This window comes from Oncorhynchus clarkii, chromosome 8 (assembly GCF_045791955.1).
Source record: "Oncorhynchus clarkii lewisi isolate Uvic-CL-2024 chromosome 8, UVic_Ocla_1.0, whole genome shotgun sequence".
NCBI lineage: Eukaryota > Metazoa > Chordata > Actinopteri > Salmoniformes > Salmonidae > Oncorhynchus > Oncorhynchus clarkii.
In genome coordinates, this window is record NC_092154.1 from 24348443 (window position 1) to 24372591 (window position 24149).

Consider the following 24149-nt stretch of genomic DNA (forward strand, 5'->3'; position numbering starts at 1 on the left):
CTCAAATACATTTTCATAAGCATATAGTGTATTATAATAATGGTTTTGTGACAGTATCCTAAGTGATTGAAATGCTAGCATTTAGGTTATCCCAATACTGGAAAACGTGTAGAGAAAGTTAAACCAATAGAGTTGGAATATGCGTTTGTCTAACATTGTCCAGAAGAGGGCATATTTGGCAAACTAACCTGTTACTGGAGTGCTTATTCTCATATTTCTAAATGAGTAACCTTGATATCCCACTTTTGCAATTTGATAAACACATTACATTTATTTGTCCCCTGCATTAATAATTTGGCCCTTGATACCTTGATAATCTTGGACAATATGTAAACATGTACATTGCTTGCTGAAACAAGCCAATATATTTTTTTAAATAGCCACTGACAATTTCACGTCAGACACCACTTGTTAAATTGAATCGGGGGAAGTTGTTACATTGTTTACTGTTATAATAACAGTATAATTTAAAAAATATTCACCTAGACAATACCGGGCGTTGAGAAAAAAAATCAATTTGTTGCAAATTTCACTTGTTGACGCCCTCATCCGCAATCACCACCAATCACAGCAAGGGACTCGTTCCTTATTTGCTATGGCTACTTAAATCCGCTTCTCTTTGTTGGTACAGCCAATGAAATCATTCAGAACACGGCTGGCTGCCGGGGTTACGATAGGCAGAATAAAATAGTGAAATCATTAATCCCAAAATATTAACCATGTGATGGAGGGTTAAATTACCAAAGAGGAGTTTTCATCATGAGGACGAAGCTTTCGAATAGACAGCCTACTCGATATTGGGGAAATATGTAGTAGACTACGAACGGAACGGAATGCATAGCAGAGGTCAGCTGTGGGAGTCAGTCGCCCCCGCAGTTTTCTGAGCAAAGGATGAAGTTACAGAGGAGGAAGCCAAACGGTGAATATTCCACTACGGGCAACTAGCAAACTACATTGGTATGAATGGTCCACACACAATGCGGTATTTTATTCGGCTATGCTTTGGGGTTTGAATTCTTGCTAGCCTATATCTTTCAGACTTTTTAATGGCTAAAGATTATGCTTAGATAAATATATGAAATGCATATTTTTTCTGGTGCATTTCTACCTATAAAGCTTCACACGTGCCCCCCAAAATAATTTCGTTAATATGTGATTTCAGTATCCTTTATATGGATGTACGGGAGTGGATATTGGTACAGCAAGATGTTTGTTTTAGCAAACCTGTGTTATTGACAAAGGCTAAGCAAATCATCACGGGCTGCCATCTGCCAGGACCCCCACTTTTGAATTGAACAATGACTGGACCCAACGCCACTAGCACTAGTTCACCTGCAGCTAAAATGGGGAGGCACCGATCCAAAAGTACCAGTGGCAGTACGTACTGCATCTCGAGCCCGGGTGCTGAATCTGCCTCCCTTAGCACCCCCAACAACGCTGGACGTTCATCGGGAGAGGAAGAGGAGAAAGATGGGGGGGTGCTATTTTACGTGAACAGAACTGGTTTTCCCATTGACGGTGTCACTTGGGAGAGGATGTGGACTCATGTGGCCAAAGTACACCCTGATGGACAAGACATTAGCAAGATAAGGAATGCTGCATACCTTCCTAAAGTAAGTATAGCTTTAAAGCCAGACAAATAAGCAGTTATATTGACATAAAATCCGGGGAAATTACCATGTTATAACCAACAGACATATGCTTCATATTGCAATTCAACAGACATAATTAGAAATTCAATCTATGCAAAGAATCCATCAACAACTGTTGACAGGACAATAGCAGGATGAGTTAAAGTTCCTCCTGAAAGTCTCCTGAAAGTCTCTTTCCTAATTATCCTGAGGAATGAAGAATGAATTTAAGGCATGCAGACTATTTCAGCCTACCCCTGGCCTCCAATAGGACACTACATTGTCTCTGAGTAATTTCATCAGAGGCCAGATATAACTGGGACTGAAATGTCACCAAGCGGGGACCAGTGTTGAGAGCCTTTCTCTTGCTGTCATTGGTGGGAGTGGGAGTGGGCTGAGAAAGGAGACTCTGGAGCATCACTAATTGGTACACTGGAAATTAGTACATGTGATGGCAAAGCCCAAGTTCATAGCACACTGTAGGCAATATAAATAGCAGAGCATATGACAATGCACACAGGAATCTTTGTATTTGCCCCAGACTGTGTCCTTTCTTGATACTGCCTCTGTACTAGTTATTGGAATTATGACCAGAGGCTGCTTTAGTGTTGTATAGTATCACCAAAGGACAGTGTCACTTTCTTTTATGTTCAGGGTGTTTTATCAACTACCTTTTGGCAGTCCACAATAGCAGTCTTTAGCTGATAAACCTGTAGGCCTGCTCAGTGCTGTGGGATTTCACGCATGTCATATCATACCGATGTCCACCACACTGCCTTAATTGGGGCAGCAGGTAGCCTAGTGGTTAGAGTGTTGGGCCGGTAACTGAAAGGTTGCTGGATTGAATCTCTGAGCTGACAAGGTAAAAATCTGTTGTTCTGCCCCTGAACAAGGCAGTTAACCCACTGTCCCCCGGTAGGCTGTCATTGTAAATAACAATTTGTTCTTAACTGATTTACCTGGTTAAATAAAAAATAAAAAACACTATTTATAGACTACAGCTAAGTGAATAGGAGACTGTAGTTGTATTCCACATTACTACGCCATACTACACTGAACAAAAATATTAACGCAACAATTTCAAAGATTTTACTGAGTTACAATTCACATAAGGAATTTAGTCAATTCAAATAAACATATTAGGCCCTAATCTATGGATTTCACATGACTGGGAATACAGATATACATCTGTTGGTCAGAGATACTTTAAAAAAAAAGTAGGGGTGTGGATCAAAAAAACAGTCAGTATCTGGTGTGACCACCGTTAGCTTCATGCAGTGCGACATCTCCTTCGCATAGAGTTGATCAGACTGTTGATTGTTGCCTGTGGAATGTTGTCACTGAAGTGGCTGGATATTGGTGGGAACTGGAACATGTGGTTGTACACGTCGATCCAGAGCATCCCAAACATGCTCAATGGGTGACATGTCTGAGTATGCAGGCCATGGATGAACTGGGACATTTTCAGCTTCCAGGATTTGTGTACAGATCCTTGCACCATGGGGCCGTGCATTATCATGCTGAAACACGATGTAATGGCGGTGGATGAATGACACGACAATGGGCGTCTGGATCTCGTCATGTTGATGTGCATTCAAATTGCCATCGATAAAATACAATTGTGTTCGTTGTCTGTAGCTTATGCCTACCCATACCATAACCCAACTGCCACCATGGGGCACACTGTTCACAACATTGACATCAGAAAACCATTTCACTCACACAACGTCATTCATGTTGTCTACCATCTGCCCGGTACAGTTGAAACCGTGATTCATCCGTGAAGAGCACACTTCTCCAGCGTGCCAGTGGCCACCGAAGGTGAGCATTTTCCCACTGAAGTCGGTTACGATGCCAAACTGCCAGTCAAGACCCTGGCGAGGACAACGTGCACGCAGATGAGCTGCCCTGAGACGGTTTCTGACAGTTTGTGCAGAAATTCTTCAGTTGTGCAAACCCACAGTTTCATCAGCAGTCTGGGCGGCTGGTCATAGATGATCCTGCAGGTGAAGAAGCTGGATGTGGAGGTCCTGCGCTGGCATCGTGACACGTGGTCTGCGGTTGTGAGGTAGGTTAGACATACTGCCAAATGTATATTTTATTTCAGCTCATGAAACATGGGACCAACACTTTACATGTTGCGTTTAAGTTTTTGTTCAGTATATTAGTCTGTAACCCAAAACTGTTTTGAGAAACACAAATGACCTGAAAAGTGTGAAAGGAGAGTGGAGTCATTAATATCCCAGAAGTAACAGTGAACCCTGCCTGACCAGTCTGTGATCTCCAGGTGCAGGTTTTGGGCTACCTAACTCATTAAGGAGATTGGGCAGAGTTACAGCAAGGCAGCTCAGGGACAATCTCAAATCCAGGGCCAGCGTCTGGGTGACTGTGTGGAGGAATGAGCATTGCAGTGCTGTCTGTGGAGCTCACATCTATTCATATAGAGCTATAGGCTACAGAGAGAAACCTGTGAAATCTCAAGCTGTATCTTCCTGCTGCACTGAATGCAAACTAACACACTCTGAGGAGTTGTGATCAAAGTGTGTCTCGTGATCCATTCATTGCATCCATTCATCTTGCATTAAGAAAAGGATAGGATTTAAATGATTTTGTCATTCATTGTTTTGTAAATTTGGTTCCAGTGTCCCATCAAAATGGCATGTTGGTAAGAATTTAGCAGATTTTACTCTCCTGAAATGCTGTATTCCTCTGTTATTCTCTATTGATGTTGTCAGGAATGGTAACACTACTGCTTGAGCTTTGTGCCTGTCCTTTGCCCTGACTATTTGAAGGGGTTGGTTGTGAGTGAACTAATCCACCATCTGGGATTTGAGTCTAGGATAATCTTTATCGCCTAATTGTTTCCATAAAGCTTTGTACAGGAAACTAAACAGGCTTTCAGACCAAAGCCTTCCTTTCTGTTTCAAACGTACATTATATACACCTCACCCTTACCAAAAAACAGGCTTCTGGAAAACAGTTGAGGCAAATCTTTGGCCAATTTGATGCAAATTTGCAGAAAGCTCTTATAACTAAATATAGCAAAACTTTGCGTCAACTTGTGAATTTCTGGCAAATGATTCTGGGAAACTTGTGGCGAACATTCTACTGTGTGCTGCAAATTTGTTGCAAAATTAGATCAGGTTTTTTGTTACTTTGTGTGTTAACAACATTGAAAGGTATTTTCTACAAACACCAAATCACATTGCATCACCACAGGATTTGGTTAGAACTGAACTGATCTCCAAACGTGGTGCTACTGTATGAAGAATCATTTTTATTCTAATTTTATTAAACCTTTATTTAACTAGGCAAGTCAGTTAAGAACAAATTCTTATTTACAATGACGGCCTACCAAAAGGCAAAAAGCCTCCTGCTGGGACCGGGGCTGGGATTAAAAATACATTAAATATAAATATAGGACAAAACACACATCATGACAAGAGAGACAACACAACATTACATAAAGAGAGGTATTTGTTTTTGTTGCATTCCTATGGGAGAAGGTTCAAGCTAATGTTTTCTGGTAACTGTAAATAAGTAGTTACACAGGCTCTGCTTACATGCACACCACATGAAAACCGCAAGCTATCATGCTCTAAAGATAGTCTCTGACCAATGCCCAACTGTCTTCTGGAGAGAGACAAATGACCAGGGTGTTTGGTGCTGCAGTCACATCTCGGCTGTCTCTCTCAAGTTTCACTGATGTGCCCTGGGGATGTAAAGTTAGATTAGATCCACCGCACAGGGGGGCAGGTCGCCCTTTTCACCCACAGAAGACCTCTCTAAAGCTGGGGAAAAGATTCAGAAGGGGTGAGGGACAGCTGGACGGAAAGGGAGAAAGTCCCTCTTTGAACAATCTTTTAATTCCTGCAAGTCCACCTGTGAGGAGCATACAGTACAGCTACAGACAGACCATGAATTGTCAGCCTCAACCTTGCTCAGTGAGTTCACCAGGTGTTATTACTATCCAACTTACTGCAGTGCTGAGGCTGAAATTCAATCTACTTTCAAAGCTTGTGCCACTGCCACAAGCTTTCCATATCCCTCTGCGTGATTGTCCCCCTTTTATAAAAACCTCTTTCACACCGTATAATGAGGAATAAAGATGTGAATCACACACTCGTTCGTTCAGCTCCAGTAGTTCTCTGGGCTCCGCAAGGCGCCCTGCTCTTCTCCAGAGGGAAGGAGAGAAAGAGGAGAAGGATGACAGCTAATTACACAGGGTGATTTGGGACTGTGTGTTGCACTCAACTAAACACTCTAAACAGTAACACTGTGTCTAAATAACTAAATCAATGTTTTCATCAAATGTACATTGTTCTATTAATTATCAATGAAGTGTTATTACATTTCTATAAGTGGTGTGGTAGGCTACACTTTGAGAAAATGGCTGATCCCAAGACACTACGAGGTCCCTTCCTCAGTTAGCACTCATCCTCTCATCCCTCTCTATGCTGTCGAGAGAGAGAGAGAGATAAAGAGAGGGAAAGGAGAAAGGAATCACCCCATATTCCTTCCCTGACCCAGCAGAATTCTGTTCTATTCCAGGCTCTCAGAAATTGAGATAGGTTTGGCGGGGCGATTGTTTGAGGGATTATTGAGAAATAAGACCCAATGCCACTGACTGCTGAATATTCCATACATTTTTCTGCTTTTCATTTCACTTGCACAGCTTGAATGTGATGCTTTTAAAATGGGCCTGTGTGCGGCAGGCAGGTAGCCTAGTGGTTAAGAGCATTGGGCAAGTAACCAAAAGGTTACTGTTTCACATCCCAAGCCGACTAGGTGGAAAATCTGTCAATGTGCCCTTTAGCAAGGCACTGAACCCTAATTGCTCCTGTAAGTCTCTCTGCATGAAAGGGTGTCTATTACTAAGAGAGTTTAGCCCTATCCTTTAGGGGTAGAGTGCTGATGAAGGAAAAACCTAATCTTATTTTCATCTCACCTTGATTGGTTTGGGGTTTATCTTTTCCTCTCACATTTGCTATCTCTCACTCTCTCTTTGCTTATCAGCCCTTTGATCCAGTGGCTGTACTGACTCAGATACCACATAAACCTGATTGGTAGGATCAGTGTGTATGTGTGTGTGCCATTGACTCACTAGAGAAATAGACCAAAAAAGGACTACCTAGAAAGCCTAATACCCTGGAAAGGAAATGTATTGACTCTGGATTGAGGGCATGGTACTCGCTCATTAGTTTGATCTATCACCTCAGGCTTTGCAAATATAACGTAGTAGAGTTGTGTGACTGAGCCAGAGGGCTAAACTGTTTGTCTTGAGCATGAGACCAGACTCTTCAGATAAGCTAATTCTAGCTCTTGTTAAGAGAAACAACCCAGAGGAAATGACATGGCTTTATGTCTATTGTGTCCCCTGGCCTCCTTCCTGTACACACACACCACATATACAGTACATGTGTTTTTCTGGTTCTGACTGAGTCAATGAATGTACAATAAAAAGGAAGCCAAACATTTTATGAGCCAAATTCTAGGACATGTCAGAGGAAGCACAGTATTAGTCATAGCAGCTGTTTTACAGTTTCTCCCAAGACCTTCAATATTGCCACATGTTTATGTATCCACCACCAAGATAAACTCTAACAGTCTTTTTTTGTCAACCTACAGCACCCTGTGCCATCGGTCCCCAACTTCAAGCCCACCATGTCTGTCCCTGATTGGCTGCTGGCCATCCAGAACTATATGAAGACACTGCAGTATCCTTTCCCTGCTGAGCCCGCAACCTGCCACCAACCCTCCCTTCCACCCCTCTCTCATCCCCTGTTCACAAAACACTATGAGAAGAGCAGCCTGGCCTCAGAGTCATATGAAACATACTGTACGTAGTTCTGAGCACCTCCAAGATGTATGACACCTACTAATGGTCTAGTTGCTTTAGACAGAAACAAAAGTAGGGAAGTTAGTCGGGGAAGATGGGTGGGTGTAATCCGTGACCATCTAGTAATCCAAAGGTTGGGGACAACTGTAGTATTTTAGCTAAGCCTTAACCCTTATTCTAAACTTAACCCAATTCACCTAACCTTTGTCGTTTTAGTTCTCATAACCTTTGTCGATAGTTCGCCTAAGCACCAACATAAATTATCTCCGTAATTCTCCTCTGTTGTTATGATGCAACAAGCAACCTGGTCACAGACAAAGATGTATAATGCTATATGCCCTCCAGGATGTAAGTTAAACTATCCAACTCGTATGCTGTTGTATGACCGGATAAGGTGTATGAAACTATACATTCTCCTCTAATTTGTATGATATTGTATGACCGCAATACCATTCATCATTTAACATAACATACTAATTGGAGTGTCACAGATTTACATACAGAATAATACGAATTGTCCTGAGACCACGTTGCACCTGTTAGCACACATTGTCCTCCTATAGTTCATTACAGATTCATGTGCACCGCTGCTCTTTTCACACTGTTTTAATTCACAGTGGAGCCCTGGGGGGTTGTACTGTATGCATGCAGTGTGTTAGCTAGCTAACACTTTCAAGGTTTTCAGATGGGCTTAATTTGTTGTCATTATAGCCAGGGGAGTGCAGTTGCACCAACTGCCATAACAACAGGGGCTCCCTGGGTCTGTAAACAATGTCACAGTACCTTTAATGCCCATAGTAAATATGATCCAAGATGCACCACTGTGGGGTCAAGAAGAGGGTCAGCACTTTACAAAAAAACATCTGCTGCCTCTCTTAAAATGTTTTTTAAAACCAATTAACTGTCAACTCTGTTAACTAGAGTAGACACAATCAGGTGGAGCTTGGACATAGTCTTCAAATTCATTTCAGTTCATCTTGACACACATCAGTGAGTAAATACATCAACTAATTAGGTCTTCAAGGTACAGTTACATTTCTCTCAAACATTGATAGCCTACATTACATGAACCTGATCTCAGAAACGTCCACCATTCCCCTCTCATCCACACTTATATAATCTTCCAGACCCCTATAAAGGCCCCTTAGGGAGCAGTCGAAATGTGCACAATTGTTACCCGGAGGAAAATGGGGGAAGGTCATGCTTTTTCAATTTCAGTCCAGGGGAGGGTTATGTCATTTGTATTTGATTAAATGTCATATTGCTCAGGGTTGGAGAATGAGTTGCTTATTGTAGTATCTCGATGTGTGCCCGATGATGCCCCTCATCCCTGATTCTCTGCTGGGCGCGCAATATCAAGTGCATCTAGTGTGGTCTCAATAAAATGATCCATAGCCTATACTGTAGACCTAGGCTGTATGAAGAGCATGCTCGGAAAAGCACAAGGCAAAGTAATATTTGAAGAAAATATACTTCCTTCTTGAGTTTTTGCGCTGCTGGAATTGTGTATATAAAACCAGGCTGCACTGCATTACACACTGCAATAGATAGGCTATCCTAATCTGAAGCCCTGGCCTGCCCTGCTCATGCTGAGGTGAACCCTTTTGTGCTGCCTAACCAATGACTGTGCTGTGTACGGTGGCACTTTAGGAGGCGAGTCAAAGGCGTCTTCAGATTTTATATATATATATTTATATATATATATATATATATATATATATATATATATATATATATATATATATATATACAGTTGAAGTCGGAAGTTTACATACACTTAGGTTGGAGTCATTAAAACTTGTTTTTCAACCACTCCACAAATCAGTAAGGACATCTATTAATTGTTTACAGACAGATTATTTCACTTATAATTCACTGTATCACAATTCCAGTGGGTCAGACGTTTACATACACAAAGTTGAATGTGCCTTTAAACAGCTTGGAAAATTTCAGAAAATGATGTCATGGCTTTAGAAGCTTCTGATAGACTAATTGTTATAGTCTGAGTCAATTGGAGCTGTACCTGTGGATGTATTTCAAGGCCTACCTTCAAACTCAGTGCCTCTTTGCTTGACATCATGGGAAAATCAATGGAAATTAGCCAAGACCTCAGAAAAAGAATTGTAGACCTCCACAAGTCTGGTTCATTCTTAGGAGCAATTTCCAAACGCCTGAAGGTACCACATTCATCTATACAAACAATAGTACGCAAGTATAAACACCATGGGACCACGCAGCCATCATACCGCTCAGGAAGGAGATCCGTTCTGTCTCCTAGAGATGAACGTACTTTGGTGCGAAAAGTGCAAATCAATCCCAGAACAACAGCAAAGGACCTTGTGAAGAAGCTGGAGGAATCAGGTACAAAGTATCTATATCCACAGTAAAACAAGTCCTATATCGACATAACCTGAAATACCACTCAGCAAGGAAGAAGCCACTGCTCCAAAATCGCCATAAAAAAGCCAGACTACGGTTTGCAACTGCACATGGGGACAAAGATCGTACCTTTTTGGATAAATGTCCTCTGGTTGGATGAAATACAAATAGAACTCTTTGGCCATAATGACCATTGTTATGTTTGGAGGAAAAGGGGAGGCTTGCAAGCCGAAGAACACCATCCCAACCGTGAAGCACAGGGGTGGCAGCATCATGTTGTGGGGGTGCTTCGCTGCGGGAGGGACTGGTGCACTTCACAAAATAGATGAAATCATGAAGGAAAATGATGTGGATATATTTAAGCAACATCTCAAGACATCAGTCAGGAAGTTAAAGCTTGGTCGCAAATGGGTCTTCCAAATGGACAATGACCCCAAGCAAACTTCCAAAGTTGAGGCAAAATGGCCTAAGGACAACAAAGTCAAGGTATTGGAGCTGTCACGTTCGTCATAACGAGGAGACCAAGGTGCAGCATGAGATTAATACATTCTTCTTTATTTAAACAAAGACCACTAAACAAACTAACAAAACAACCGTGACGCTATAAACACAAGTGCTGACATGCAACTACACATAGACATAACAACCCACAAAATAACCAAGAAATATGGCTACCTAAATATGGTTCCGAATCAGAGACAATGATAAACTGCTGCCTTTGATTGAGAACCAATCTAGGCAACCATAGACATATAAACCCCTAGACTAGAAAAACCCCTAGACAATACAAAAGCTAAACACACCACCCTTGTCACACCCTGAGTTTGCGGACGACACAACAGTGGTAGGCTTGATTACCAACAACGACGAGACGGCCTACAGGGAGGAGGTGAGGGCCCTCGGAGTGTGGTGTCAGGAAAATAACCTCACACTCAACGTCAACAAAACTAAGGAGATGATTGTGGACTTCAGGAAACAGCAGAGGGAACACCCCCCTATCCACATCGATGGAACAGTAGTGGAGAGGGTAGCAAGTTTTAAGTTCCTCGGCATACACATCACAGACAAACTGAATTGGTCCACTCACACAGACAGCATTGTGAAGAAGGCGCAGCAGCGCCTCTTCAACCTCAGGAGGCTGAAGAAATTTGGCTTGTCACCAAAAGCACTCACAAACTTCTACAGATGCACAATCGAGAGCATCCTGGCGGGCTGTATCACCGCCTGGTACGGCAACTGCTTCGCCCTCAACCGTAAGGCCCTCCAGAGGGTAGTGAGGTCTGCACAACGCATCACCGGGGGCAAACTACCTGCCCTCCAGGACACCTACACCACCCGATGTCACAGGAAGGCCATAAAGATCATCAAGGACATCAACCACCCAAGCCACTGCCTGTTCACCCCGCTATCATCCAGAAGGCGAGGTCAGTACAGGTGCATCAAAGCTGGGACCGAGAGACTGAAAAACAGCTTCTATCTCAAGGCTATCAGACTGTTAAACAGCCACCACTAACATTGAGTGGCTGCTGCCAACACACTGACACTGACTCAACTCCAGCCACTTTAATAATGGGAATTGATGGGAAATGATGTAAATATATCACTAGCCACTTTAAACAATGCTACCTTATATAATGTTACTTACCCTACATTATTCATCTCATAGGCATACGTATATACTGTACTCTATATCATCGACTGTATCCTTATGTAATACATGTATCACTAGCCACTTTAACTATGCCACTTTGTTTACATACTCATCTCATATGTATATACTGTACTCGATACAATCTACTGTATCTGCCTATGCTGCTCTGTACCATCACTCATTCATATATCCTTATGTACATATTCTTTATCCCCTCACACTGTGTACAAGACAGTAGTTTTGGAATTGTTAGTTAGATTACTTGTTGGTTATTACTGCATTGTCGGAACTAGAAGCACAAGCATTTCGCTACACTCGCATTAACATCTGCTAACCATGTGTATGTGACAAATAAAATTTGATTTGATTTGATTTGATTTTGATTTGACCTAACCAAATAATAAAGAAAACAAAGATAACTAAGGTCAGGGCGTGACAGGAGTGGCCATCATAAAGCCCTGACCTCAATCTTATATAACATTTGTGTGCAGAACTGAAAAAGCGTGTGCGAGCAAGGAGGCCTACAAACCTGAGTCAGTTACACCAGCTCTGTCAGAAGGAATGGGACAAAATTCACCCAACTCATTGTGGGAAGCTTGTGGAATGCTACCCGAAACGTTTGACCCAAGGTAAACATATAAAGGCAATGCTACCAAATACTAATTGAGCGTATGTAAACTTCTGACCCACCGGGAATGTAATGAAAGAATTAAAAGCTGAAATAAATCATTCTCTCTACTATTATTCTGACATTTCACATTCTTAAAATAAAGTGGTGATCCTATCTGACCTAAGACAGGGAATCTTTACTAGGATTAAATGTCAGGAATTATGTGAAACTGAGTTTAAATGTATTTGGCGAGGGGGAAGGAAACTTCCGACTTCAACTGTATGTTTTTGTGCGCGCGGACTAGGCCTCCTGATTTCCTGTTCAGTTTGAGAAGGAGAGCGCGAAGATGAGAAGGAAGCTTGCTGCTGCTATAATTGATTTTAATAAGAACAATATGTTTAGTTGCCCATAATAAAGCTATTTAGCAGAGTTATTGACCTCACAAAAAAGCCATATTCAAGTAATTCATTTAAACAGTCTTCATTTTAATTTGACTTTAGGCTACTGACAACAAAAGGGCTTTGTTGGAGTTAGTGTCTGTTCTCTACTATCCACTTTCTGTTTTAAATATTATTTTGGGTATAATGGAGGGTCACCTGTTTTTTTTTTTCATGCATTCAGGGAGGGTTGGGTAAAAATATATTTCACTGAAGGGAGGGCCATCCATTTAAATTTCAGAGGTTCTCCAGGTATCCCTCATTATAAATAACGTACATTCCCTTAACTGTCTGTTAGATACAATCACACAGGAACTCAGTTCTTTGAGATAAGGAAAACTAGACCATTGTGTGGGTAAGTGAGGCTGTGAGGCCATTTCTGTGTTTTTTTCCCATTGGCTTGTCTTTGTGTGTCTTTACTGTCTGCTGCCGTAACTTTACAGAGCCAGGAGAGAGGTCCCACTACTCTGGGAATCCACATGTGTCTGTATTTATTTTGTTTTTATTCAACCTTTATTTAACTTGGCAAGTCAGTTAAGAGCAAATTCTTATTTACAATGGCGGCCTACCCCCCTGTAGAAGAATATAGGCCAGTTCAGAGGTTGTAAATAGCCGTCCTCTGTCTGTGTTCTTCACCCTGAGTACACATGCTAGGTACGGCATGTACTGCAAAAACAACCAGAACATTTGACATTGTATAGAAAATAAGTAAAAGGGGTCATTGTCTTTAGAAGATGGTGCTTTCATTAATGTGCTTGGCTTGTCCTTGACACTATTTGTTTGTTGTAATCCTGTTTGATGAGATTATACCATTGTGTCACTTTCTGCATAAAGCACCGAAGAGGACTTGGTATGAAACAATAATATTCACAACAAACATCTCTGTTCCCTTTTAGGTTGATGGAGACTGCGAGGGAAATGATCAGGGAATCTCTTCCAATCAAATGCCTTGAAGCTGTCATCCTTGGAATGTATCCTTTCATCGTCTGTAGGCACATTCAGAGATACACATTAACCAGTGGGAGTTGGAGCCGATCTGTTTCAGGTCACGATGTGCCCGATGAAACTCTTGAAATCAATGAGATATGTAGTCTAATGTTCCCGCTTAGGCTCAATAAGGCTCACAGATTTCCCTGTTGCTAGGAAACAAGAGTCTAAAAGTTCAAAGCATGTAGTCAGACAGGCAGAGCAAAGTTTCTGCAGTGTCTCACACATTGCCATTTAGAGCAGCTTGGCTGCTGGGCCTTTTCACAAACGGTTACTGTCAAGCTTAGGGGCACACAGGTTTATCCTCGGTCAAGGTTGTAGGCAGCCTGGACATTCACACTGCAGGCTCGTCTCACTCATGAAGAAAGACCGGCTTTTCTCTAGGTTTATGTCATAGGCTTAAAGTTGTAATCCTTAATGGTGAAACTGCCACGTCCGTTTGCAAAGTTACTGCAAACAACGAAAACAGTTTTCTCCCTTGTACATCATAGCACACGTGACAGAACAGCAGCGTATGTAATACAATTTGTTTTGACACGGCAACAGCGCTCCTCCTAACCTCTGCTTCATAAAAAAAACAAAAAAACAAAACAATAATGGCCGTGGAACGGACAGTGGCCCTGTTTCCCCCCCACTGCGGATTCCATCTTTATGTCCCAGTCTGTCATGTGGGACCAAACCTGTTAACCCTCATTGACGAAGATGATGAGCTCAACTTGCAACCGACAGGGTCTCATCTCCGAGATCGGAGTCAGCCAAGCTGTATGCTAAGATAAAAAACGAGTTGATATGTTCAGATACTCACTGACTCACTCTGTTCATGCATCATTAACAGGTAGATAAAGACATCCTCAACTGTTACAGCATGGCTCGTAGTTCTGTTCTGTTAATGGCTGAGTAAATGGAGCGTAGTATACTCATGTTATCTTATGATACAACCTCTGTTGTCGCTCAAATTCAACCACCACAGCCGTTTCTTTGTGTTGAGCTTAAACCACCAGTAGCATTAAACCACCAGTAGCATTAAACCACCAGTAGCATTAAACCACCAGTAGCATGCTGCATTATTAGGACCCACCAAGGCAGGTTCCTCTACTACCGATAAGAGATTCCGAGTATCACAGAGAGAAGAAACAGAGTTTATGATTTTTTTAAATTACAATAATCTAACTGTTTCATTAGGTCTTGGACATGTATTCTTCAACCTTTTGAAGCAGCACCATTAACCAGAGCCTGGATTTAGAAGACATGAAATCATGTGATTTAGTACATGGAAAGAGGAGTTCCCTTTAAAAGTTCCCTTTAATTCAACTCTGGATGCTCTTATCATTGTCACAAATGTTATACCTATTCTTTAGGCCAGGGTTTCCCAAACTGGGTCCTGGGGCCCCACCTGGGTGCTCATTTTGGTTGTTGCCATAACACTTCAAATAATCAAAGCTTGATTATGTGTAGTACTAAAGCAACAACAAAAAACGTGCACCCGGGGGGGGGGGGGGGGGGGGCAGGAAACCCTGCTTTAAGCTGTCAGGAGGATTGTCGGAACATCAAAGAATTAGGGCAAGTGAGGGGGGATTAGTTTAATACTTTAGAAAACAGTGAAAGTAATGGATCGGGGTTAATGTCCGTTTTAATTCGGACTGCAGACGGTTTTACTATCGTAAAGCGCTGACCCTCTTTTGGATCCCACAGTGGTGCATCATGGATCATATTTACTGTGGGCCATCTCCCAGAGCATCATGGCGACAGTGCAAGCGGTTGTCTTAATCTTCTAAACACTGACAGTGTTTGTCGTTTAACTGGAAATATGCTGTTCGGTTGGAGAAGGGCTCGGTGGGCAGTTAACAGGCATGTAATTAATAATTGCAACGTCTCCCTGGAGTTCACCCAGCTCAGTGCTCAGGTGTCAAAGCAGCAGAGAGCTGCTAGAGCTAGTAAACACAAGCCTTATAGAGTCATACGTCTCTTAGCTTGGTTTCCATGGTAACATTAATCTTACCCAGGTGACGGAAAGAGTGCTTGCCTGGTGGCAGATAAGAGGACTGGAAGTATGCTACTATTGGGGTGGATCACATGCCTTGCATCATGGGTAATGTGATCTTTTTGTAGTTAATAGCCCATTAATTATAGAGAAGCAGTGTGTGTGTGTGTGGACCCAGCTGCCACAGGGAGGACTGAGATTCTTTCTTTCTTTTTCAGAGTGGCTGCGGTTCCAGATTTTCTGGGACCTGCAGAGATTTCTGCACTCCGGGTCCTTCCAGCTCCTGCTCAGTGTTCACTCATGCCGTGACTCCGCTGCCGCTTGTTCTAACAATTTGAGTTATTTTTCTGTTGTAACAGTAATCAATGCAAACATAAGCACGACATAGTTCATGTTCTTTTTCTGGAGGGGAGTTAGCCTACATGCAGCTACAGTATTTAGGTAAGCTATATGTACACAGCATACAGTATCAACAAGCAAGACACACAGGCGGTAAATCGTTTTGAGAAAGAGGTTTCCAGGGGGGTGGCGCGGGGTTGAAAACTCCTCATTCGTAGCCTCTGGCTTCTTTTTTTCTTCTCTAACTGCCACCTCAATGAATAATCACACCAACATTCTGCAACAGACGCCGCGCTGCGCTTGCTACTCTGTGAAGAAACAAGGTGTCAGAACAAAGTCTTCTTTCTGAGGGAGATTATTTCTGCTGCCTGGCTGTATTCTCCCAGTGCAGGTTATTTCTCATGTGGAAACACAATGTGTGACTCATCAACATGTTCATGTCAACCATAACCTCTACTCATGGTGCTTACTGTCCTGTGGGGATATTAAATAATACCTGTCACCCTTCTCTCGAACCTCAAGAGCTATGTTCACTTGATTTACTTGAGGCATTCTCTGTGAATATCGCTATCCAAGAATCTTGCTTGTGAAACACGACTCATAAACGTACACGAGCGCTACAGAGATGCCTTTTTTAAATGATGAATGTTGTGTTCATTGTCATTGCGGCAGGAAAAAGAGAATCCCCAAAGCAGCCATCAAACTGGTGGTGAGGCTCTGTCGGCTGGCCTCTATGATTATCTAATGAGAGGACTGTACTGTGCTGTGGCTGGTGGGGTGTTGAGATGACGGACAGGCGCTCAAGCCATTGAGAGGGCTCGGTGTGTGAGAGCTTGAAACAGATGGTTGCTGGTAGCTGAGGAGAGACAGAGCCAAACCACAAACCAGTCAGTGTGTCCTGAAATGTGCTCCATCTCTCAGATTCATTGTGTTCTCTCACCCACAGTAGCAGCTTGTGATGATACTGCACAACACTGCAGAGTGTTGAGTGCAGCTTAAACGGCCTGCTTACTGAAAACATGAAGCATCAATAAAAAGGATGGTGATACGGATGATTAGATCATAGATGCATGATAGATGTATGGACAACAGTGATATAAACATCAGAGTGCTGCTCAGGCTAGAAGGTCTCAAAGTCTTGTGTAAAGGGTTCACACTCCAGTATCTGTAATTGACCTAGTCAGTCGGGTTGAATTCGCCAGTCGCTCGTTACTGGTCCTTAGGTCACTGACACGCACAGTGGAGTTTCCTGTTCCTGTGTGTGTCACCATATAGTGCCTCTCCTGGTCCTAGATAACCCAGTTCCACCATCCACCAAGTCCCCTTCCGCCCCCTTCTTCCCTGGGCAGGACAGATTAGTCCAGTCTGCCTCATCGTGTGTCATCCAGACATGCTGTAATGGGTCCACAGGCCAGTTACATAAAGGTTCTGGGGAGCCACTACCACAAATAGAGTATATGTCCCAGGGAGAATGAGGCTAGCCTGGTGTGCTGTGTGAGAGTCCACGTTAGGACACCACAGCAATGTATTCCTGGGACTTTTAGGAAAAGCAGTCTTTGAGCTTGATTTATGAGTCTGGTTGCTTAATAAAAGTCCCCACTTTTATTGGAAATGGGCCTTAGTCTTTTTGTAATGGTATCCTGTCCTATGATGCGCTGATTTGGAAGGAATTCATGTTAAGAATGCGAATGTCTTGTGAAAGATGTATTGTTTCTGCAGAGATATTCTATAGTCTGTACTGGGTCTGTTATAATGAAAACGCCTCCTCTCAGCTTTGAGCCCTCTCATTGACTCCCTCCATTAGCTGATTGATTTAGAGATAGTGTGGGTGTGTTTTTGCGTTCAAAGCAAATGCCAGATAGCTAATGAGTTTATGGAAATATAATGAATTTCTGAGAGAGGCTTAAAACTGGCCTCCATACGCCCTTCTCTCTCTCTGATGCTGCTTGTCAACAGCAGTAAACATCAAGTAATCACGATTTAGGAGATAATTAGAAAGTATTAAATCTCTGAAAACTTTTAAGTTATTGTTGATGATGCTAATGATGCTAACACCATTGACCATGGGGCTTAAGCTCTGTCCTCGCTCCCTCTTTCTCTTTCTCGCTCCATCATGCTCTCTCCGTCTCTCTCTCTCTGTCTAAATAATAACCATTTAGTAGACTGTGTTAAATTCCATGAAACTGTATTTTTTGCTAATGATCTCAGTTAACGTCCTTGACCCAAGCTGCGTCAGCTACCTGACCAATGGGCTGACCTCGGTGGAGCGTTTTCCCATCAGCTTCAAGACCCAGTTCTCAGGTAACCACTTCCACCATGTGGTGCTGGGCGTCTACTGCAACGGACGTTATGGCACACTGGGCATGAGTCGCCGCCAAGACCTCATGGACAAGGCCCTGACCTTCCGCACGCTCAGCGACCTGGTGTTGGAGTTCGAGGACTCGTACCGCCGCTACCAGCACACCCTGAAGAAGGTGAAGATCGGCCTGTACGTGCCCCACGACCCGCACGTCTTCCAGCCTATCGAGTGGAAGTACCTGGTGCTCAATGCCGCCCGTCTGGGGAGAGAGGACATGAGGAAGGAGCTGGAGAAGCATGGCCGAGACATGAGGATGAAGGTGACATGTTGTCGTACTTTCTCACATGGGCAGACATGAGAGGTCACGTGTCAAATTTGATTGATTACTTGACGCCTCACTGCCATCCGTTCATACATTTCCTGGGCTTAGTATCTACAATACTGTAACTTTGAAAAATACTATGACGTTTAGGGTACAATATTCAGTTGAAGTCGGAAGTTTACATACACCTTGGCCAAATACATTTAAACTCCGTTTTTCACAATTCCTGACATTTAATCCTAGTAAAGATTACCTGTCTTTGGTCAGAAATGTCAGAATAATAGTGGAGAATTATTTATTTAAGCTTTTACTTCTTTCATCACATTCCCAGTGGGTCAGAAGTTTACATGCACTCAATTAGTATTTGGTAGCATTGCCTTTAAATTGTTTATCTTGGGTCAAACGTTTCAGGTAGCCTTTCACAAGCTTCCTACAATAAGTTGCGTGAATTATGGCCCATTCCTCCTGACAGAGCTGGTGTAACTGAGTCAGGTTTGTAGGCCTCCTTGCTCGCACACGCTTTTTTAGTTCTGCCCGTAACTTTTCTATAAGATTGAGGTCAGGGCTTTATGATGGCCACTCCAATCAATACCTTGACTTTGTTGTCCTTAAGCCATTTTGCCCCAACTTTGGACGTATGCTTGGGGTCATTGTCCATTTGGAAGACCCATTTGCGACCAAGCTTTAAATTCCTGACGGATGTCTTGAGATGTTGCTTCAATATATCCACATAATTTCCACCCTCATGATGCCATCTATTTTGTAAAGGGCGCCAGTCCCTCCTGCAGCGAAGCACCCCCACAACATGATGCTGCCAGCCCCATGCTTCACGATTAGGATGGTGTTCTTCGGCTTGCAAGCCTCCCCCTTTTTCCTCCAAACATAAAGATGGAACCGTAGTCTGTTTTTTTTATGCCGGTTTTGGAGCCGTGGTTTCTTCCTTGCTGAGTGCGCTTTCAGGTTAAGTCGATATAGGAATTGTTTTACTGTGGATATAGATACTTTTTTACCTGTTTCCTTCAGCATCTTCACAAGGTCCTTTGCTGTTGTTCTGGGATTGATTTGCACTTTTTGCACCAAAGTACGTTCATCTCTAGGAGACAGAACACGTCTCCTTCCTGAGCGGTATGACGGCTGCGTGGTCCCATGGTGTTTATACTTGCGTACTATTGTTTGTACAGATGGACGTGGTACCTTCAGGTCTTTGGAAATTGCTCCCAAGGATGAACCAGACTTGGGGAGCTCCCAAGTATGAACCAGACTTGCGGAGGTCTTAACAAGAAATTTGTGGAGTGGTTGAAAAACAAGTTTTAATGACTCCAACCTAAGTGTATGTAAACTTCCGACTTCAACTGTACATTTTGAACTCTGTTGGGGTGAAAAAGTTTTCCACAGTAAATTAACTCTCTAGTCTACTGTCCCTGGGTCATCCCCGAGGGAACGTTTAACTTGTTAGCGTTGCTTTGGCTTGACATCCGTCTGGAACGGCGTCATGTCATAAACCCCCCCCCCCCCCCCCCCCCCCCCCCTCCCCCCCCACAATTCAGGTCTGAAAGCAGAGCAGCCGCCACAGAGAGGCGAAAGGTGTAATATGAATCTTCAGGGATAATTAAGGCTGGAGTTACCCTCAGTGGAGCAGAGAGCGAAAGAGAGAACGAGAGAGACAGAGATTAGGGAGATAAAGAGAAATGGATAGAGAGCAAGAAGCTGGTTGGACTGTGTATCCCAGACTCCCTTGCATCAGCTGTTGCATGGTGGTGATAGCTAGTGGTGCTGGGGGATGGTCATAGGATGGTGCGTCTGGAGCTGACTATAACAGCAGCAGTAAATGTAGGTCAGTTCCCAGCTGCCCAGTGCTGGAGACACAGCCTTGACCTCTGTGTTTCACCCTCGTTAGCCGTACATAGTTCATGTCAGTCATGTGAATACTGTAGAAATTTTACATTCTTACAGTGCATACCAAAAATGTGCCAGTGTATAAATAGATATCACTGTATTTCTGGAAGGTGAAAAACTCACAACCACCTTTTCACTTGCTCAAAAACCAGTTGGGAAATTCCTGTAGAGTGTTTCCTATGCACAACTCAGACAGAGCTTGCATTTCATATAGGAGATCATTGGCTGTGCTTATAACCCTCCTCCACTACAGCACATACTGTATATCCTTACATGTATCACCAACCTTATGACTAACATCCTGCCTATGCTTTCAGCTGCATGTGGTTACTGGAGCACGGAATATGAGCTACTTCCTGTGTGTTCATTCCAGGAATTCATGATCCCTCTCCTGTCTCTCCTCCAAATGTCGGTCAGGAGTGAGCTCTTATTAGGTGACCATGAAACTCAAATTCTGCTAATCGAGTGGCGGACGTCAGTAGTATTCCAGTACAAGTCCTGCGTGTCTCTTAGTGTGCGTGCCTGTGAGACAGATGGGTGCTGCGTAATTGAGTTTGCAGAGGGAGTTGACTAGTGGGCTGATTGGGTTAATGGGGTACCATTGTGTTGCCTGGGAGGCTGGCTTCATTACTATCTTGTTAGTCTCTTCTCCCTACATTGGCTCACAGTCGACTCTTTTACACTCTTTGTCTCTGAGATCCAACTGTGTCATTAAAAGTGAACGTCTTCGACTGCTCTTTTTATTGAAGTGGAACCTTTCATTTCCCCAGCACATGGCCTGCGGCAAATGGGCCCACTGAATGATGAACATGTCTGCAGCGCCTCCTCTGAAGCTTGCAGCTGTAAACAAAATCACTTAAATATCAGTGCAGTAAAAAAACTGCAGCTCAAACCGTCTCTTATCATGTAGACTCCCTATCTGTTCTTTTTTTGTTTTCTCTCAGATCCTGAAGTCGTCTAGTGCCCAGTCTCCCATCAAAGAACGGAGCAGAGGCAAGTCTCTCTCCCCCCGCCGCCGACAGAGCAGCCCCCAAAGACGCCACATCCACCGGAGAGACAAGTCGTAAGTATCCCTGGGAATCAATCTCGAGTTATTAGCATCACTTAGACAGAAGCTGGAAGATGGAATGGCCTTTCTTAGGTAGTTTTATATTGACATCTCAACACTTCCTAACAATTAGGGAGAGTTCACATCAGGTTACTTTAAAATATAATTTGTTTCATGTTCATTGGTCACAAATTGTAATATATATAATACAGATCTGATTGGATATGCATGAGTAAAATGTATAATTCATAGAAATCAACTGTTGATCAACTATAAAAGCTCTCAATGCCCCATCTTGATTACTTGGCTTGATGCTATTATGTTAGAGAGAGATGAATTGGCTGGAATGTTTTCCATCTTGTTTTTGTATTAACGAGGGCTGGCACACTTTCTGAAGTCGCTGAACTCTAAGGCGTTAACAGAGTCTTTGTTTTCTGTAGATTATTGCAGTTCTCTTCTTCTATCAACCCCCTTTCCCTGTCTTGCTTCCCGGCTAAGGAACCCAGTTCATGTAGAGTTCAGTCTATCACACTCTTGTCAGCTCCAGTTAGAGGAAACTGTGAGGACTAAGAAGCAGGACTAGATCAGATACTGACATTAGCTAATCTGGGTGAACTTGGAGTACAGAGTTAACTTTAACTTTAACTTTTAAGCACACTGGCTTCAGTGTGTAGGCGAGGGAGTGAATGTGTGCAATGTGCATGCCTATGGTATGTAGCCTACTCGTGAGTGTATACTGGGTTGATGGTCCATTCTGACAGCACAGCAGCAGAATCACAGGGAAAAGTATTTGTTTTCTGAAAGCCCCAGCCAGGCCAGCATAGTGTCTCTTATAGAAGGAATGTGTTCACTCCTATTATCACTCACCAGCACACTGGGAGGATTCAGGAAGACCCTGCCCTAACAAAGAGGCTGCTGGGATATGTGCACTGTTGAGTGGAGTTGGAAGATGTTGCCCCTCCCCACAAACCACTGATACAGAGTCAGATCTTGTCTCATCCTCTATTGGTTAAGTTTAGGAATGGGGCTAGTGTAATCCTAGATCTGTGTTGAAGGGCAACTTCTACCTCAATTCTGTGCAGAAGGCATCCTGGGATTTATGCATGGACTCTTAGGTCATTTCCCATAATTTCTCTGGGCTATGCTTAAGTCTGCTGTTGACTGAGCATGTCACACAGAGATAGACAGAGTAACTGGACTGGAAGTGTTGTCAAGGCGGTTTCTCTGACAAGATGGAGGCTCGGAGAGAAACTCTGGAGAGTCACCTGTCTCCCACTCTCACTGATACTTTATTTAAAAACAAACGCAATTTTTTTTTAGCACACACACACACACACACACACAAGCACACACACACAGAGTGCCCTGTTGCTATCTTGCGAGATGAGAGCCCTCTTTTCCCATCCTCCTGGCCTGGTTTGGTCTCCTCTCAGCTGGCAGAGGGCAGGCAGAGGCTCTGGGGCTGACTCAGTGCAGCAGCTGCAGCGTCGCTCAGGGAACACACACGGAGAGGAGGATCCACATGCATGAGACAGATGCCTTCTGGTAATCCCCAGCCTATCTCCGACAGAGAAGATAGGCTTGATACTTGGTTTTTATCATAGTACCAATCATCTCAGCAACCCAAAGCCTAATGATGTAACCCACGCCCCTGTAGGAATGGACACCTGGGGATTTCTGTCATGCCTGCATTACGGATATGTGTGATGTGATTTGACATGATAGGAAACCTTTTATCCTTTGGCATCTGGTGTGTGTGTGTGCGTGGTTTTGTGTGTGTGCACGCTTGTTTGTGTGTGTGCGTGCATGCTTACGTACATTTATATGTGTGTATGCGTTTGTGAATGTGTGTCCGTGCGTGTGCGTAATCACCACTTGAAGTGGCTTCTACACCGTAGTAATTGAGAACAATGAAGTACATTGTCTATCCTGACAGACCAAAGGAGTGGGAGGGGGCTCTTCTAAGAGAACAACAGTGACATTTAAAGAGGGGCTTCAGGCCAAGGTCTATGTGTTCAGCACCACCCCCCAATCTGACAGAGTTATTTCGGGCCTGTTCTTAGACACCCACTTCTCTGCCTGTCGCCTCCTGTGAGATGTTAATTATTGAGGAAGAGTCTTTTCCACCCCCTGATATGTCCTCGTGTCCCATGTCTTACCATGTCGCCCCCTAGGGAGCAGTGTCCCTCTGTCACAACATATTCAATAATTCACCTCAAATCCAGACGCAACCGACATAGTCTATCCATGTTATAGAAATGTTTATTCAGCCAGCGCCTCAGAAAATGTCATCAGCAGTCAGAGTTTGTGTACAAAGAGTGGAGAGTAACTCTAACAGATCTCTGGAAGCCTGCTAATGCCCTCCCTCCATCCACTGCCTGCTCATCGAGTGGCGCCGCTCGGAGATTTGTAGATATGGGGTTTGTTTAATGGGGCGAATGTGCGCTGCCAAATAACATTGATTTGTGAAGACTGGATGTTTATTCCCACAGTGGTTTATGAACGTATTAAATCTAATTGGTTAAATGGTGAATAAAAGCTACACTGAGAGCGTGATGTATCCCTGAATAGCTTGGAAAATCCCCTCTGTTGTGGATGAATGCTTCAGTAGATGAACCCATAGATGTGTTAGCAGTGCCGTTAAAAAGACTGAATCAGGAGGTAATGCACTCTATGCAGTTATCCAGAGCTCTGCTCAGCAGGTGGTTTCAGCTCATAGGGATCCTTCTC

General features: G+C 43.3%; 1 protein-coding gene across 3 annotated transcripts in view; it reads left to right on the forward strand.

Annotated features, from left to right (window-relative positions):
• The first annotated feature begins 622 nt into the window (after positions 1–622).
• The window catches only part of LOC139415152 (vasohibin 2), a 34764-nt gene continuing 11237 nt past the window's right edge, over positions 623–24149 (forward strand). Inside the window, exons 1-7 of one of the 3 annotated variants that reach the window (XM_071163018.1) lie at positions 623–919; positions 1163–1613; positions 7260–7348; positions 12846–12902; positions 13444–13518; positions 18091–18472; positions 21316–21434. In XM_071163018.1, coding sequence (XP_071019119.1) covers positions 1299–1613; positions 7260–7348; positions 12846–12902; positions 13444–13518; positions 18091–18472; positions 21316–21434 — 1037 coding nt within the window. In that variant the 5' untranslated portion in view covers positions 623–919; positions 1163–1298. Of the gene's footprint in view, positions 958–1066; positions 1614–7259; positions 7349–12845; positions 12903–13443; positions 13519–18090; positions 18473–21315; positions 21435–24149 lie in introns of those variants that run through there. The other 2 variants (XM_071163017.1, XM_071163019.1) reach the window with 2 other exon arrangements.